Source organism: Phlebotomus argentipes, unplaced genomic scaffold (genome assembly GCF_947086385.1).
Source record: "Phlebotomus argentipes unplaced genomic scaffold, Phlebotomus argentipes genome assembly contig_5, whole genome shotgun sequence".
Lineage (NCBI taxonomy): Eukaryota > Metazoa > Arthropoda > Insecta > Diptera > Psychodidae > Phlebotomus > Phlebotomus argentipes.
This window is the reverse complement of record NW_026776165.1, coordinates 7,724,347-7,737,977: the sequence shown is the minus strand read 5'-3', so window position 1 is coordinate 7,737,977 and position 13,631 is coordinate 7,724,347. Positions and strand designations below refer to the sequence as shown.

Genomic DNA, 13,631 nt, shown 5'->3' with positions numbered 1-13,631 from the left:
AACTCCATCGCGGGAGCTTAAGCCGCTCTCTCTTTCTCTCTCTCCGTCGCCGCGTAATACGAAATGGAAAATCCACCCCCGACAGAGCACAGAAGACACACAAGCGAGGGATTTTCACCGCCCCACTCCCCTCGTGTCACCCTCGTCTCGTTTGCTGACATGTCTCTCTATTTCACAACACGAGAGATGTATACACATCGCCCCCGCCGCCCGTGCCCCGGCTGTGCTAAATACGATCTAAATTCAGCGAGGGTTCACCACCCACACCGCATCACATAATTCCCCGACCGTGGCAGGGGGTACATGAAAAATTTCGCACATACCCCCCACAAAAATCATCAACCGCCCCCTAAATGCCTTCTCGCATCAACCACCGTGCTAGCACGTAGAACACAATATAGGGATGATCCACTGCGGCACAGGGGGTGCTCTACTGTTCCCTCCCGACACTATTGGGCTCCAAACTGACATTAAGACGTTTCCATCAAGTCTACATTTATTATTCTAGGTGCTTTCAAACCCCAGACTTTTGGTTACATATTCACCAAACCTTTGAGTTTTCTGCCGTTTTCTCGAGAAGATCAGAAATGAAGTTGGCGGCAGACGCACACATAGAAAATGAATGATTCTTTTATTGTTATTATTATTCTGCTTTAAACATTGGCACTAAACTCGTAAAAAAAATGAGGATAGCGACAAAATTGTGGTTTTTCAAAGATCTTTTTTACTCAGCTAATTTAATTTAATTTAATTTAATTTATCTCTTTGAATGAACGTATAAAAAAAAACCCTTTGAAGTGTTGATGGCTTGGTCAATGGTGGTATTGTTAAATTCTGCATGCAGATATCTTCAACCCAGTGCGGAAACACCCTGTGTTGACGGCTTCCCACATGCCAGACGGGTGTGTGGATGTAGATCACAGTCCTGTGAGTGGTTTGAGGGATATTGCGACCTTTGTGCACGGCTGAATTGAACGAAGTTGAATTGAAATGGCAAAGATGGTAGATGAAATGTCCTTCCACAGAGCTCTCTCTGCCATTGTCATCTCAACCACGGATCGCTGGACGTTGAATTCCACACAAATTCTACCTGCGGCGCTCAGAATTGCCCATGGTGTTCCTCAGCACCCTCACGACTGCGGCTGAGTGACGCGTCGGCAGAAGGGGGTGGTTTTGGCGCCCGAGTAAGTGTATAGATTCTACATAAATATTGTAAAGATAGCGCTCCGCTTCTCACACCCGCCATATGATGGTTATAATGACACTCGAGTCTCGTGATGCATAAACCGAGAAGATAATTCTCAGACTCACCCTTTGGCCACCCGACACCCTCTGCCGCCCAGGCGAAGCCCAAGTGTGAGAAATGTTCCGAGTGGATTTAGCGCACATTCGTGCGACTGTGGCGTTTTGTGTGCTCTACTCTCCAAAGCCCACCCACTCCGAGGCGATGGGGTGTACATGCTTTTTTGTCGCCCATGCTCACTGTTGTAGTACTTCTCATTTCCCCGCGGGGATGCGGGGAATTGAGTATAAAAATTTATGCTGCGTCTGTTTTTATCAACCCAACAAGCTCTCTCTCTCTCTGTATATGGATTTGGGTAGAGTTTCTCCGTTGCTTATATATAGTCCTATTCATGCTATATTTATTTACTCCTCGCTTTTTTCCACCTCCTGCAGGCATCTCGCATTGGAAGACACTTCTACCTGAAGATGGAATCTACCTTGTATGTTTATGTACAGTGCCAGCATGAGATGCTGAAGATTTCATATACAATAGCATGAGTTTACCATTGTATTTTTGCACCTTCGTCGGGATCCTGTCGTGTTTTTGCTTAACATGTTTTCTTTATCTCACCTTCTTAAGGGCACATTTTTCCAGGGAATTTCCATATTACCTTAGGACACTACTTACAAATATCGACCCGCCACAGAGCTGTGCTTAAGAAGAAGCCCAATCTGTCAAGGAGAGCAGCATGAAATCATCAGAGATTTTTTTTCCCGTTGCTTCCACGAAAATGATCGTCTCTCGCCCATGCGAAGAGAATTTTTCTCATCAGATTTCATCGTTCACTTCGTGGTAAAATTCTCCCATCTCTTGTATGCCATTTAAGGAATTAATACACCATGTGAGAGAGTCCTTTTTTGCCGCTTCAGCAAACATTTGCACGAACGCATCTCACCAGAATCTCCCATGGACGCAGACAAGTGAGAAGAAAATGTAAAAGACAAGTTAAAAGTGCACAAACTCCCAACAAAACATTCTTTCTACACCACAGATCTTGTATGTCGCTTCAAAAACTATACGGTTCGGTATTTCTCAATTCTTTCGCTCATCGTTTTTTCGCCCTCCCGCGCCCGCCTTTTCCGCTCTCCGGCGCACACACACACTTTATGGATTTTTTTTTCTCTCCTCCATGATTATTGTGTTCAAGTCGGGTGGAGAACCCAAAAATGCCCTCTTATATCTTCTTTTTTATGCCCTCCTCCTGTGTCTTTCATTCCCTCCGGAGCTCCGCTCACCCGCCCTCGGTTCAGCTGAACACGAAATCCCGAATTCAGCGTGCAAACGGCGGAAATTGACATGGGCGCATCAACTCCACGTGGATGAAATAAGCCACACGCACACCAACAATCGAGTTCAGGGATCTTCGCTCCGCGCCATTATCTGTCGTAGACGCGAAATTTTCACAAACTTTCCGAAAATTTCACTCATCGCACGACGTTCTGCCATGGCCTCAAGCATCAGTGTTTTTGGAATACGATAAGAATCCTTCATATCAGTCATAACAGTCACACAAAGTTGTACGAACAGATTTGTGCTTCTTTTGGGTATTAATTAGCGCAAAAGATATAAAGGTCAACATAATGCACGAATGCTTTCGGTCAGACAAGTTTTCCTTTAGACTCTATGTTGGTCGTTGGTAATTTTAAATGAGACACTGGTGAACACAGAGAGCAAGAAAATTCGATGATTTTCTGCGATTCATCTAAAGAATTTTTCAATCTGTTGCTGAAAATTATTTTAATCGGAAAACAATAGTTTAATTAATGATGAGAAACTCGAATTGACCCACTGATAGAGATAAAAATAGATCTAATTTGCTTAATCTTGTAGAAACACATAGAAAATTAAATAAATATGCATAGAATGTTTTTTTGTCTGTTGGATCTCTTCAATTTATTCAATGCTTTACACACTAAAAATCAATTTACAGACAGCGAACGCAGTAATTGCCCCAGCTAATCACAAATATGATAATCTTTGGAATAGAATATTGCAGAAAGATATGAAAATTTCACAAATTGCACTCAATCCTAAACCACGAGATCTATCTCTCTCCTTCACATGCGCTAATAAGAAGGAAAGTTATCTCTCTTTTTGAGTTTTACTTAAAAGTCATGGTTTGTCAACATTTTCTCTTCGCTAACGCCGAGTGAAGGAGACTTGCGGAAAGTCATATAAGGAGGTTCAGAGTGGTGCTTAGCATTTATTGTGTCCACTCATTGCAGGACAACTGCTCTCTGGCTGGATTCTCAGAAAAAAAGGTTCTTCCACCCTGCGACAGAAGAAGTTGTTTGTATATACTTAAATCTGTATAACTATACAATATCTAGGACAAGTATACATTGAGCCATGGAATGGAGCCGCAATATACCCATATAAATGTGTAGGAAAGTGAAGAGAGCGCATAGTCTGTTATATTTATATACATCGCTACCCTACAGATATTCTCTGGCGGTGAATTTCGCTGTGCTGTGAATGAAACTAACCCACCACGAAGAATTTAGCGCTCTCCCCGACTCTTGAGGCACAAATCGGCAGGGATCACTTTCACACCCTTTGTCACACAGTGAATTTATATGCATTGCACACGGAGGGAAAAACCGTTCCTTTTTTCCACAATTAATTGCCATTCGGCAAAATACCTGAATATCATTGCGAGATGCGCCAAATTAAGCCTTCGCCGCGTGACATGCCGAATAGAGTTCATCCCGCGTGCATTTGTGTCGTCATTAGATATTAAACAATTTTTGCGGATTCACCCTCAACTCTGGGCTAATCCCATTGTTGCTGTTTTACAATTATTTCCACCCCGTCCAACATTGCGAGGCCATTGTTTGCTGATTGTGCCCTCATCGGCCGCGCCCTCGCGCCACTCTTTCTCCCGCCTTGTTTACATCCGTGTGCACAGACTGCAACCGATGAATCTGCCTGGAGATAAGCCTCCTGTCGCACTCCCAGGAGCCAAATCACCCCTGCTCGGCGCGAGCCGTTGACTTTTGAGGTTCTCCAAATTGAAAACTTCAAGGGGGAAATATAAACTCGCAGTGGGATTACAGCAAATAGGCAGGCAAGTCTCGGTCTCAACACCTCGTTTCAGCCCTCCAATCGGCATATTATATTAATCCAACTACAGCTAAATACTGTGTTCATGTACAAGCTTTGTACATAAGCTGAGACTTCGCTTTCCTGTCTGGCGATATTAGCACTTTCCTCCCCTTCTGGAATTTTATATAAGGCTGCGTTTTCCACATTTTCTACTATTATTTCACCGTCGAGAGTCGGTTGAATGCAAAGCCGAACAAGAGCCGGCAGTGACGTAGATAATTCACTCAGAAACCGGAGAACTTTGTTCGCAATATAATCGATTATGATGAATCCTTTGAATGGGCGTTTTTTACCATCCTCCACCCCCACGTTCTAAGCCCATAGAGCTTATGTTGGATTTAAATAGGCGCTGTGTTCTGAGAAATGATTTAAAATAAAATACTCAATTTATTCAAGTCGGAATAATAATCAAAATCATCAGACTTATCCATCAAGGAAGTATTTTGCGATGAACTTGCCTAACTTCTATGGATTGTATTCTATTTCAGTGGGTCAATTTGTGCCACTTTGTGACTAAATAAGCTATTGCCAATCATTATTATGCATTTCTCAATATTATATTTACAAAGGCAAATTGAAAAATCTCATATAACATTTAGAGCAATTTTCTCTTTGTTTTAGTAACAGAAGTACTTTCCATATGTTCTTAGGATATTCAAGAGATTTCCAGAGAATTTAATCAGCTTTCCAACACATTATAGATGATGTCGATGCATTGAACAAAACCGAAGTTATGAATTTTACATTCCGCGAGAACAGAGAAAATTGCCAAGCTTTCCTGCAAAGCCAAAGACAAAGGAGAAGCATCATGAAAAGGGGAGAATAGGTACTCTGTTTTTCCCCGTTGAGAAAATGTAGACACCATTTCACACAATGCACATACATTTGATTTGATGGATTTAATTAATAATTCCACCTGTTTGCCACCGTTAAGTTTCAGTCAGTCTTCAAATCTTGGCGCCTGTCCCACTCTTTGGGACACCTTGACATTTGAACTGCTGCGCCATCTCGCGCCAACGCTGGTAAGCATCGCGTGAGTTGTGAATCGGTCGATGGTGGAAGCGTGCGATTTTCTGCTATTCTGCACTTATTTTCCGGTGGAAATCCCATGAATTGCGCGTGAAAAACCCCTCACAATTGTTCTCTGGAGTGTCACTAAGCGATTAGTCAGTGGAGATGAACGGCGTGGTTGCGATGGTGAGTGTTGTGGTTGATCGAAAATTTCGCATAATCTTCGCTTCTCGCCGGCCATCTTGGATGTGTGCGGTTGTTTGGGGGCCACCCGTAAACAACGCGCGCGCCCATGGGGCGAGGGCGCTCTGTGTGCGCGCTGTGAGCTGATCTTGTTTGGTGTTTTGCAGGGAAATGACGAGGTGGACAAGTCGCCGCCGGCGTCGAACGGGGGCGAGGCAGAGGATAGTGCGCCGGACGAGGAAATGGGGCCTCCGGAGCCGAAGGTGGCCAAGACGGAGGAAGGATCAGGTGAGTGTCCGGAGAGCGGTGGATGAGCGCTTGGAGAGAGCCTGTGTCTTTAGGTGTCTGTGTAGAGATTTTCTAAACGATTTGCCTAACATTTCCTTTTATCTTGATTATATAACTGCCCTTAGTTGCTAAGAATGATGTACAATATATTTACATATATATATATATATATATTGTCCAATGAAAATGATGATGTTTATGACGCCTGTGCAGGCCACACGTAGAGCTCCTCTAATTTGATCTGTTTTGCAAAAATGCTGTGGAAAATGTAGAGAGATGGTGTAATGTCACCTGCACAGTGCAATGCCAGAATTTTGTGCGCGCCCCCCTTTGCCAAGGGGTGTTGTGTGGGCTCTTTTGACTAATTTCGCGGTGTTTTTGTTCTGCTTGAGATTTTGCAGACCATTGTTCCGAGGACTTGTCTCAAGAATGACACACGCTGAATGGCGATATCAACCAACGATGTGGTTTCATATGAGGTGAAGCTCGCTCTCTGTGCCCTCAAAGATACCATGGTTCGAGGCGCAATCATGCACACACACACACGCAATTCATTATCTCTCAAGATAGAAGCGATAGAAGTGTAACTTGCGCGGGAACTGGCAAATTAATGACCCACCCTTGAGACAGAGAACCCTTGCCAAAGATAAGAAAAGATGATTCAGAAGAAGATGAAGAAAAAAAAACATGCCACACTTCCCGCCAGTTGATCTCTGTGAAATCTCTAATCCATATCTCTCTTTTTTCTCTCTTTCTCCTCTCTTTCTTTTCACTCTCCCACGAGATGGGCCCGAAGGTGTGCTCGCGACACCTGCCAACGACTGAAAATGTCTGCTGGGTTTGGGGAGAGCGCATTGGGGAGCCTCATGCCACGGCGAGGACGATTGTAGCCATAGTTTTCAGTTGATTTCTCACTGTAATCTTGTTGGGTTTGTATTTTATTTGTGTCATTTCAGATGTCGCGACGCGGCTCGTCATCACCTTCTTCGTCGTACCCTTTTTTTTCTCTTGAGCACATTTGCGAGCGCTTTCCTTTGCATGGTGACACATTTGCGGAACAGAGAATGTCGAAATGTGTTGTTCATTCTGTGCGAGAGAATTCTTTGCTGAAATGAGTCACAATGCAAATTAGCAAGATGATATCGTGAGAATACTAATTACACGGCGATATGCAATTTTACCCATTTTTTCCTTCAATTTCTATGCAAGATTTATGTTCTTGAATTGTCTGATATTCAATTTCTGATTTCAAAACAGAAGGCAAAAGAATAAATTACAAATTGCTGAGAATTCCATCGAGGAAATGAGAATTCAATTAATTTATCACTGAAGGATTGACATTTTGCATTTCTTCCAATGTAACTTTAAAATCCTTATCAATCTTTGTCTAATGAGAAATTGGCGTAAAGTTGCATTGAGCTGATAATTTGCTGTCTATGAAATGCTTAACTGAAAATGTATATAAAATGCACTAAATGTCATATGAAAATCTCACGCTATCATCTCTGGTTTATCAATGTGAAATTGTTATTTGAAGGCAGAAATTCCCAAATGGCGAGTGAACCAATTGAATAGCGATTGATTTGCACAGAGAGAGAGAGAGTGAGCGTGTTCCCAACAAGAGACTTGCTACTCAAAAACGGGCGTCCGACAGCTGGCAAATAATGTCCATTATTGCAATTACTTTAGGCAGAAAGAAAGAGAGAGAGAGTTTCTCAAAGGAGACATGTTGTTTTTGTATTGTTTGTAATTTAATTTCATATTATGTTCTTTTTTTCTCTTTTCTCGGAGTTGTTTCTTCACTTTCAGAGATAAAAATGTGTGCAAAAGTGTGTCAGATTCTCCTCGAGAGTTGTCCTGTGTGGTCCAACGGCTAGCCATAGATCCACTCACACTCACACAATCAGTCACACGTTCTGTGGAGGGCCGACAAGGCGACAAAAATTTTAATGAATAATTTCACATAATCGCCACTAAATGTGTCTCTATATTTTCTTTTCTCTTTCATCTCTCTCCGAGTGTGTCTCAGGAGACTTACAAGCGTTGTGTGCGCGCGCTAAGATTGGGGGAAAAAAAAAGTCAGCACGAAAAGCCCCCCTCAATAAAATCAAAAATAATTCCTCCATCCTTCATCTGAAAAGAAGAAGAAGATAAAAAAAAGAATGCATTAGAAGAGAAAATCCAAATGCCGCACAGTGATTGGTAATATAACTAATGTTTGTTTGCTGGTGATTTTTAGGCCCTTGGCAACCGAAAATGCCTTTTATTGCGACTCCCATTTATGAACTCCGACAGATTGGCGATGTGAAGTTTGGACCGGGCGCCAGGTCGGCTCTGCTGGGCATCCTGGGCGGTGCGCTGCCGCGCCTGTCGTCCGAGCAGTTGGAAACGGTGACGCGGGCGAAGAAGTACGCCATGGAGCAGAGTATTAAGATGGTTCTGATGAAGCAGACACTTGCGCACCAGCAACAAGTGAGTGCTGAAGGTGTTTTGAAGTTTGCCAGTGAGGACAATATAATAATTCACACATTGTCTTGCCTTTCCAGCAACTCGCCAGCCAGAGAACTCAGGTTCAGCGGCAACAGGCTCTCGCTCTGATGTGCAGGTGAGAATATCCTCTTGTTTATCTTGATCAAGGACTCGCCATGAATCCGTGAAGTGAATTAGTCAGATTTGAGGACAAATTCTTGCAAATGTTAGTAGTTAAAACACGTTATTTTGACATCATTTCGATGCTGATAACAAATTACTTTTGGCGAGTCCTTGATTCCTGTCAAATTTTATTGTAATCTTTTTTCCATTGAAATGATGACAGCGACAAGGAATTTGATAAGATAGAGGCCAAGAGTGTTGAGTGACACATTCCGCTCTGGCTTCCAATTTCATGATTTTCCACAACAAAATAAACTAATAAGATCTGACAAGAGTCCTTATTCGTTTATGAACAGGAATTTAGACAAGAATTGAGTGGAGATTCTTTCTTTTTCTGTCTCTCTTTGCAGAGTTTACGTGGGCAGCATCTCATTCGAGCTGAAGGAGGACACAATTCGAGCCTCTTTCCTGCCATTTGGGCCCATCAAGTCCATCAACATGTCCTGGGATCCTGTGACACAGAAGCACAAGGGATTCGCCTTTGTGGAATATGAAATCCCAGAAGGCGCTCAATTGGCGCTGGAGCAGATGAACGGCGCCATGCTCGGTGGGCGGAATATAAAGGTAAAAAATTCAGTGAATTCCACGCCATGTTTCTACACTAAGAAAATGATGACTAACCAATGGCCTAATTCATTCTCCCCACAGGTCGGCAGGCCTAGCAACATGCCGCAGGCGCAGCAAGTGATTGATGAGATTCAGGAGGAGGCGAAGAGTTACAATCGTATTTACATAGCGTCAATCCATCCGGATTTGTCGGAAGAGGACCTGAAGAGTGTCTTTGAGGCATTCGGGCCCATCATCTACTGCCGCATCTCGCAGGGAAGCTCTCTGCACTCGCACAAGGGCTACGGCTTTATTGAGTATGCCACCAAAGTGGCGGCGGACGAAGCAATCTCTAGCATGAATCTTTTCGACTTGGGCGGTCAATTGCTGAGGTGAGAAATGTGTAAGAATTGCTCATTGTCGGTCTCGTTCTCACTGATCCGGGTTGTTTTCGCAGAGTTGGACGATCCATAACGCCTCCAAATGCTCTCGTTGGACCCTCGCCCAATTCATCCATGCCGACGGCGGCCGCCGTGGCTGCAGCAGCCGCTACGGCAAAGATTCAAGCGATGGACGCCGTTGCCACCAATGCTGTTCTGGGTAAGTTCTTGATCTCCACCAGCACTTGCGCTGAAGCTTTATTTTGACGGATGGTATTTGGAAACTCATTTATTCACATTTCATCCGTCGCAATATAATTCTTTGTGCTGAGCTTAGTTAATTTCACGTGAAATGCTTTTGCTCACCTGCACGTGTCGCTTTGCAAATGTTGTGTTTTCAATAAGAACTCTGCCTGCACATTTCCAGGTCTCTCAGCCGCGGCGCCTTCGCTCGGCCTCTCATCTTTGCCCTCCATGACGGCGCCCACGTGCATCCCATCTGTCACGGCGCTCACGACCAACTCGGCCGTCTCCGTGACAAGCATTCACGCCGCCGCGGCCGCTGCGGCAGCAGCTGCAGCGGCGGCCGCCGCTCAGCATCCCGTGTCCATGGCAACTGTTCCGGCAGTTGTGCTGCCGCCGCCTGGCGTCGTGACCCTGCCTGCGAGCACCGCGGCGTCGCTGCACCCGCCGCAGGTAGTGAATCCCGTGCTGGGCGCCGTGACGAATGCGGCCGTCGTGAATTCGTCGCCCAAGACAGCCGCTGTGGCAGCAGCTGCGGCCGCGGCGGCTGTGGTTACATCGACGCTGGCCGCGCAGGCGGCCGCGGTGGGCCACAATGCGGAGAGCGTGCTGAAGAAGGCACACGAGAGACAACAGGAGGAGCTGCAGAAGAAGCTGCTGGAGGAGGGCGAGCCGCAGACGTTGCAGCAGCAGGAGACAATGTCAATTAAGGGGCAGAGCGCCAGGCATCTGGTGATGCAGCGCCTGATGCGCCCCACGGACAGCCGTGTGGTGATCCTGCGCAACATGGTGGGCCCCGAGGATGTGGACGAGACGCTGCAGGAGGAGATCCAGGAGGAGTGCAGCAAGTTCGGCACGGTGGAGCAGGTGATTATCTACAAGGAGAAACAGACAGACAATGAGGAGGACGAGGAGGCGGATGTGATTGTGAAGATCTTCGTGGAGTTCACCATGTCCGCGGAGGCGCTCAAGGCGAGAGAAGTGCTCCATGGGCGCTACTTTGGCGGGCGGCTCGTGCAGGCGCAATTGTACGATCAGGCGTTGTTCGACCACGGAGATTTGTCTGCCTGAACTGCTCTCTGTGTCCATGCTTGTGAGATGGAATAAATTGTATAGCACAGTGCTTAATTGCCCCCTCAAGAGATCCCCAAATAAGCTTTTCACTGGCGCTGGTCTGGAACTGGTCAAGATTCTGCATAGTTGAGCTTTGATTTGAATTGGTCGGAGTGAAGTTGGCTGCACATCGCGCGGAAAGGTCATCTGGTGGTGAACATTGTAAGCCAGCTTTCCTTTGCAGTTGGTTTGTTTGTGTTTTCGCCGGGCAGTTTTCTGCATTTTCCTCATGGATGTGACCAAAACCAGCCGGTCGGCGTGCAAGAAATGCGGCTACACAGGACATCTCACATATCAATGCAGGAATTTCCTCAAGGTTTGCCAGTCTTCTCTCTCTTTCCAATGCATCTTCCTCCCTAACCTTAATTTGTGTTTACAGCTGGATCCGGAAAGGGAGATTCTTCTGGACGTGAGCAGCACTAGCAGCGATTCCGATGATAAATATGTGACCCCGCTGAAGAAGCTGAGGCAGGAGGAATTGCAGGAAGTGGAGAAGAAGCGAGAGGTGGAGAGGAAGAAGAAAAAGAAGAAGGAGAAGAGCAAAAAGGAGAAAAAGAAGTCTTCGCGAAGACGAAAGTCCAGGAAAGAAACAGATTCTGAGTCCTCGAGGTATTTTACAACAAGGAAAATATTCTTGTATCGCCATTAACTTCTTCATTGGCTGGTTTTTGCAGCTCTGACGAGTCTGAGAGTGAATCTTCAGAAGATGAATCAACAGATTCTGATTCAAGTTCAGACGCCAAATCCCGGAAGCGCCGAAAGGAGTCCAGGAAAAAGAGGAAGAAAGTGAAGAAGAGAAAGAAGAAATAAAATGTCACGCGGACTTCCATTCCCAGACAGGTTAACACTCAATTTCATACATTTTATGTCCATCATATCCATTATGTCTATGCTCAGCTATGCTGAGATCACTTCTCGAGAGTCTTGCGCGAGAGAAGCATGAATTGTGAGGCTATATTTAGCCAAAAAGACTTCTGAGAGAGTCAATCTCTGTGCGATTTTCATGCTCACACACAAAAGCCAACCGTTGATATTCTCAGGAGTGGCGAGAAGCGCGATCAGCACTCGTAAAGCACTGTTTAACACGCTTCATCCATAACATCAATGCGCTCTGTTTAGAAATGTTCGACACATGGAAAGATGCGCGATGACTTTGCGAGGCGTTTATGAACATGTTCACCTTCGTTCTTCCGTCGTTTTAGCAGATCGTTTAGCACAATTAGTCTCTCAGTCTTTAGGTGCCCTTTAATCTCTCCCTCCCTCTTTTTCTTTCTTTGCTTACTTTAGAGGTGTGTCCAAGAAGTGAAACAAGCGACAAGAATACTTTCAATGAATTTGTGCTTGTTGAGATTTTTCTCACAATTTGCGAAGAATGAGAAATTTGCATTCGACTCGTGTACAAATATTGAAAAATCCATTATGTCACCGAAATGAACGCGTTGATCTCATCTCTCGCTGAATCGATTCTCAGAGGCGATGGTGAGATAAGTTAAGACGCTCTTCATGATGCTGAAGCGAGTGTTTGAGGTCGAAAGCTGCAGAGACGTTGAACAAAGCAGATGAAACATGATTTTATCGAAAAATGATAAGAATTGTCCAATTCTAGTTGATTTTGGGCAAATTAACATGAATATTTCAGCCAAATAAGGGCGGATTTTTCAAAATTGTAATTAGAAATGTTTGTTGAGGCAGAGAATGTCTGAATTTCTGGTCAAATGATGGAATTAGAATTAATTGAACGGTAATTCTAAAGCTTTTAAAAGTGGTTATTTTAGGAATATCATTGCAAAACGCCTAATTTTTCTGTTATGTTAATCGTCTCTCTGTTTCTCTGCCTTCAATTTGTAGCATTCTACTGAGATTGAGTGTCTAATATTCAGGCAAATCCTTAGTGAATAACTAGAAATTGCATCTTCTTCGCATCTTTTATCAGTTCTATTGTCAAAATCAATATTTTAATGCTCCAGAGAATGAAATTTGGGTGGAATTTGGACATTTTCAGCAACAGATTGCGAAGAGCGCGATTTGTGAATTCTCAGAAAATGCCGCGGATCTTCTGTTTGTGCTAGAAATTCGCGATGCATCGCGACTCGCGGCGCGAGATGTCTAATGCAAATATATACCAAGACATTTTTGGAGTTTGGTACGGAGTCTAAGAATGCTGTGGAAGCGCGGGAGAAGCGAGAGAGCGCGCGAGAGAGTGTGCTTGAGTGAGAAGTGAGGGCGGGGAGGTGATTTTCGGGAAATTTTTCTTTTCCATCTGGCTGTATTCCTGGCGGTGGAAAAAGAGCGCGCGCGATGATATGCTCTGTGGCGGAATCTTGGGTGCTCGCTCTGCTTCTGGTTGTGTAAAATGATGTAAGATGTGTGTAAAAGTGGCGAACACACAGGCATTTTGGGCGAGAAGTGACTTCATGGATAGAGTGAGAAGGCGAGATGTATGATTTTTTAAATGTATATATAAATATGCCTTTGAATATTCAAAACCCAACTAAAACACGTCTCGCGAGCGAGCGGAATGGATGAATGGGTGGTAAAAAAGGGCTCTGATGTGGCTTATATTGTAAAATTTTGCCAAATGATGGTGAATATTTTACGCGCGCTGATCAGTGTTCCTCCGGCTTTAAGCGTGGAAACACATTCTCGGACAATCGCTGGCATTTCGACTCTCGCGTGGCATTCTTCCAGGGGAGAGAATATCTGTGCGGGCAGTGCTGGTGAGGAGTTGATGATTTGTGGGTGTGCATGAGGAGCTCTTGCGGGTGTTCGCGCGGCGCAAGAGAAGAGACAGTGCTGAAGAGTGTGTGATATCCTTGGATGGGGAG

General features: G+C 44.7%; 2 protein-coding genes across 7 annotated transcripts; both read left to right on the top strand.

Moving 5' to 3' along the window:
- The first annotated feature begins 5,405 nt into the window (after positions 1 to 5,405).
- Positions 5,406 to 10,816, top strand: LOC132265583 (poly(U)-binding-splicing factor half pint). Of its 6 annotated transcripts, XM_059766309.1 has the most exons (9): positions 5,766 to 5,872; positions 6,274 to 6,351; positions 6,669 to 6,801; positions 8,112 to 8,344; positions 8,419 to 8,477; positions 8,875 to 9,088; positions 9,173 to 9,462; positions 9,528 to 9,670; positions 9,878 to 10,816. In XM_059766309.1, the coding sequence occupies exons 4-9, from the start codon at positions 8,129 to 8,131 to the stop codon at positions 10,762 to 10,764; spliced, it is 1,809 nt and encodes a 602-aa protein (XP_059622292.1). In that variant the 5' UTR covers positions 5,766 to 5,872; positions 6,274 to 6,351; positions 6,669 to 6,801; positions 8,112 to 8,128; the 3' UTR covers positions 10,765 to 10,816. The 6 variants fall into 6 exon arrangements, with proteins under 6 accessions (XP_059622288.1, XP_059622287.1, XP_059622292.1 ...); XM_059766305.1 differs by lacking the exons at positions 6,274 to 6,351; positions 6,669 to 6,801 and adding an exon at positions 5,406 to 5,587 and having other exon boundaries at positions 5,752 to 5,872; positions 9,887 to 10,816; XM_059766304.1 differs by lacking the exons at positions 6,274 to 6,351; positions 6,669 to 6,801 and adding an exon at positions 5,406 to 5,587 and having other exon boundaries at positions 5,752 to 5,872.
- Positions 10,817 to 10,942: 126 nt separating this feature from the next.
- On the top strand, positions 10,943 to 13,621 carry LOC132265586 (protein SREK1IP1-like). Its single transcript, XM_059766315.1, has 4 exons — positions 10,943 to 11,122; positions 11,186 to 11,415; positions 11,481 to 11,646; positions 13,495 to 13,621. Exons 1-3 carry the CDS (start codon positions 11,036 to 11,038, stop codon positions 11,614 to 11,616), a joined length of 453 nt encoding a protein of 150 aa, XP_059622298.1. The 5' UTR covers positions 10,943 to 11,035; the 3' UTR covers positions 11,617 to 11,646; positions 13,495 to 13,621.
- Positions 13,622 to 13,631: the final 10 nt, after the last annotated feature.

Excerpts from the sequence above, each read along its gene's own strand:
- LOC132265586 (XM_059766315.1), top strand. The coding sequence starts at position 11,036 with ATGGATGTGACCAAAACCAGCCGGTCGGCGTGCAAGAAATGCGGCTAC. Across the intron at positions 11,123-11,185 it reads AATGCAGGAATTTCCTCAAG|CTGGATCCGGAAAGGGAGAT; the intron begins GTTTGCCAGTCT and ends TTGTGTTTACAG. Across the intron at positions 11,416-11,480 it reads ACAGATTCTGAGTCCTCGAG|CTCTGACGAGTCTGAGAGTG; the intron begins GTATTTTACAAC and ends TGGTTTTTGCAG.
- LOC132265583 (XM_059766304.1), top strand. The coding sequence starts at position 5,567 with ATGAACGGCGTGGTTGCGATG. Across the intron at positions 5,588-5,751 it reads TGAACGGCGTGGTTGCGATG|GGAAATGACGAGGTGGACAA; the intron begins GTGAGTGTTGTG and ends GGTGTTTTGCAG. Across the intron at positions 8,478-8,874 it reads GCTCTCGCTCTGATGTGCAG|AGTTTACGTGGGCAGCATCT; the intron begins GTGAGAATATCC and ends CTCTCTTTGCAG.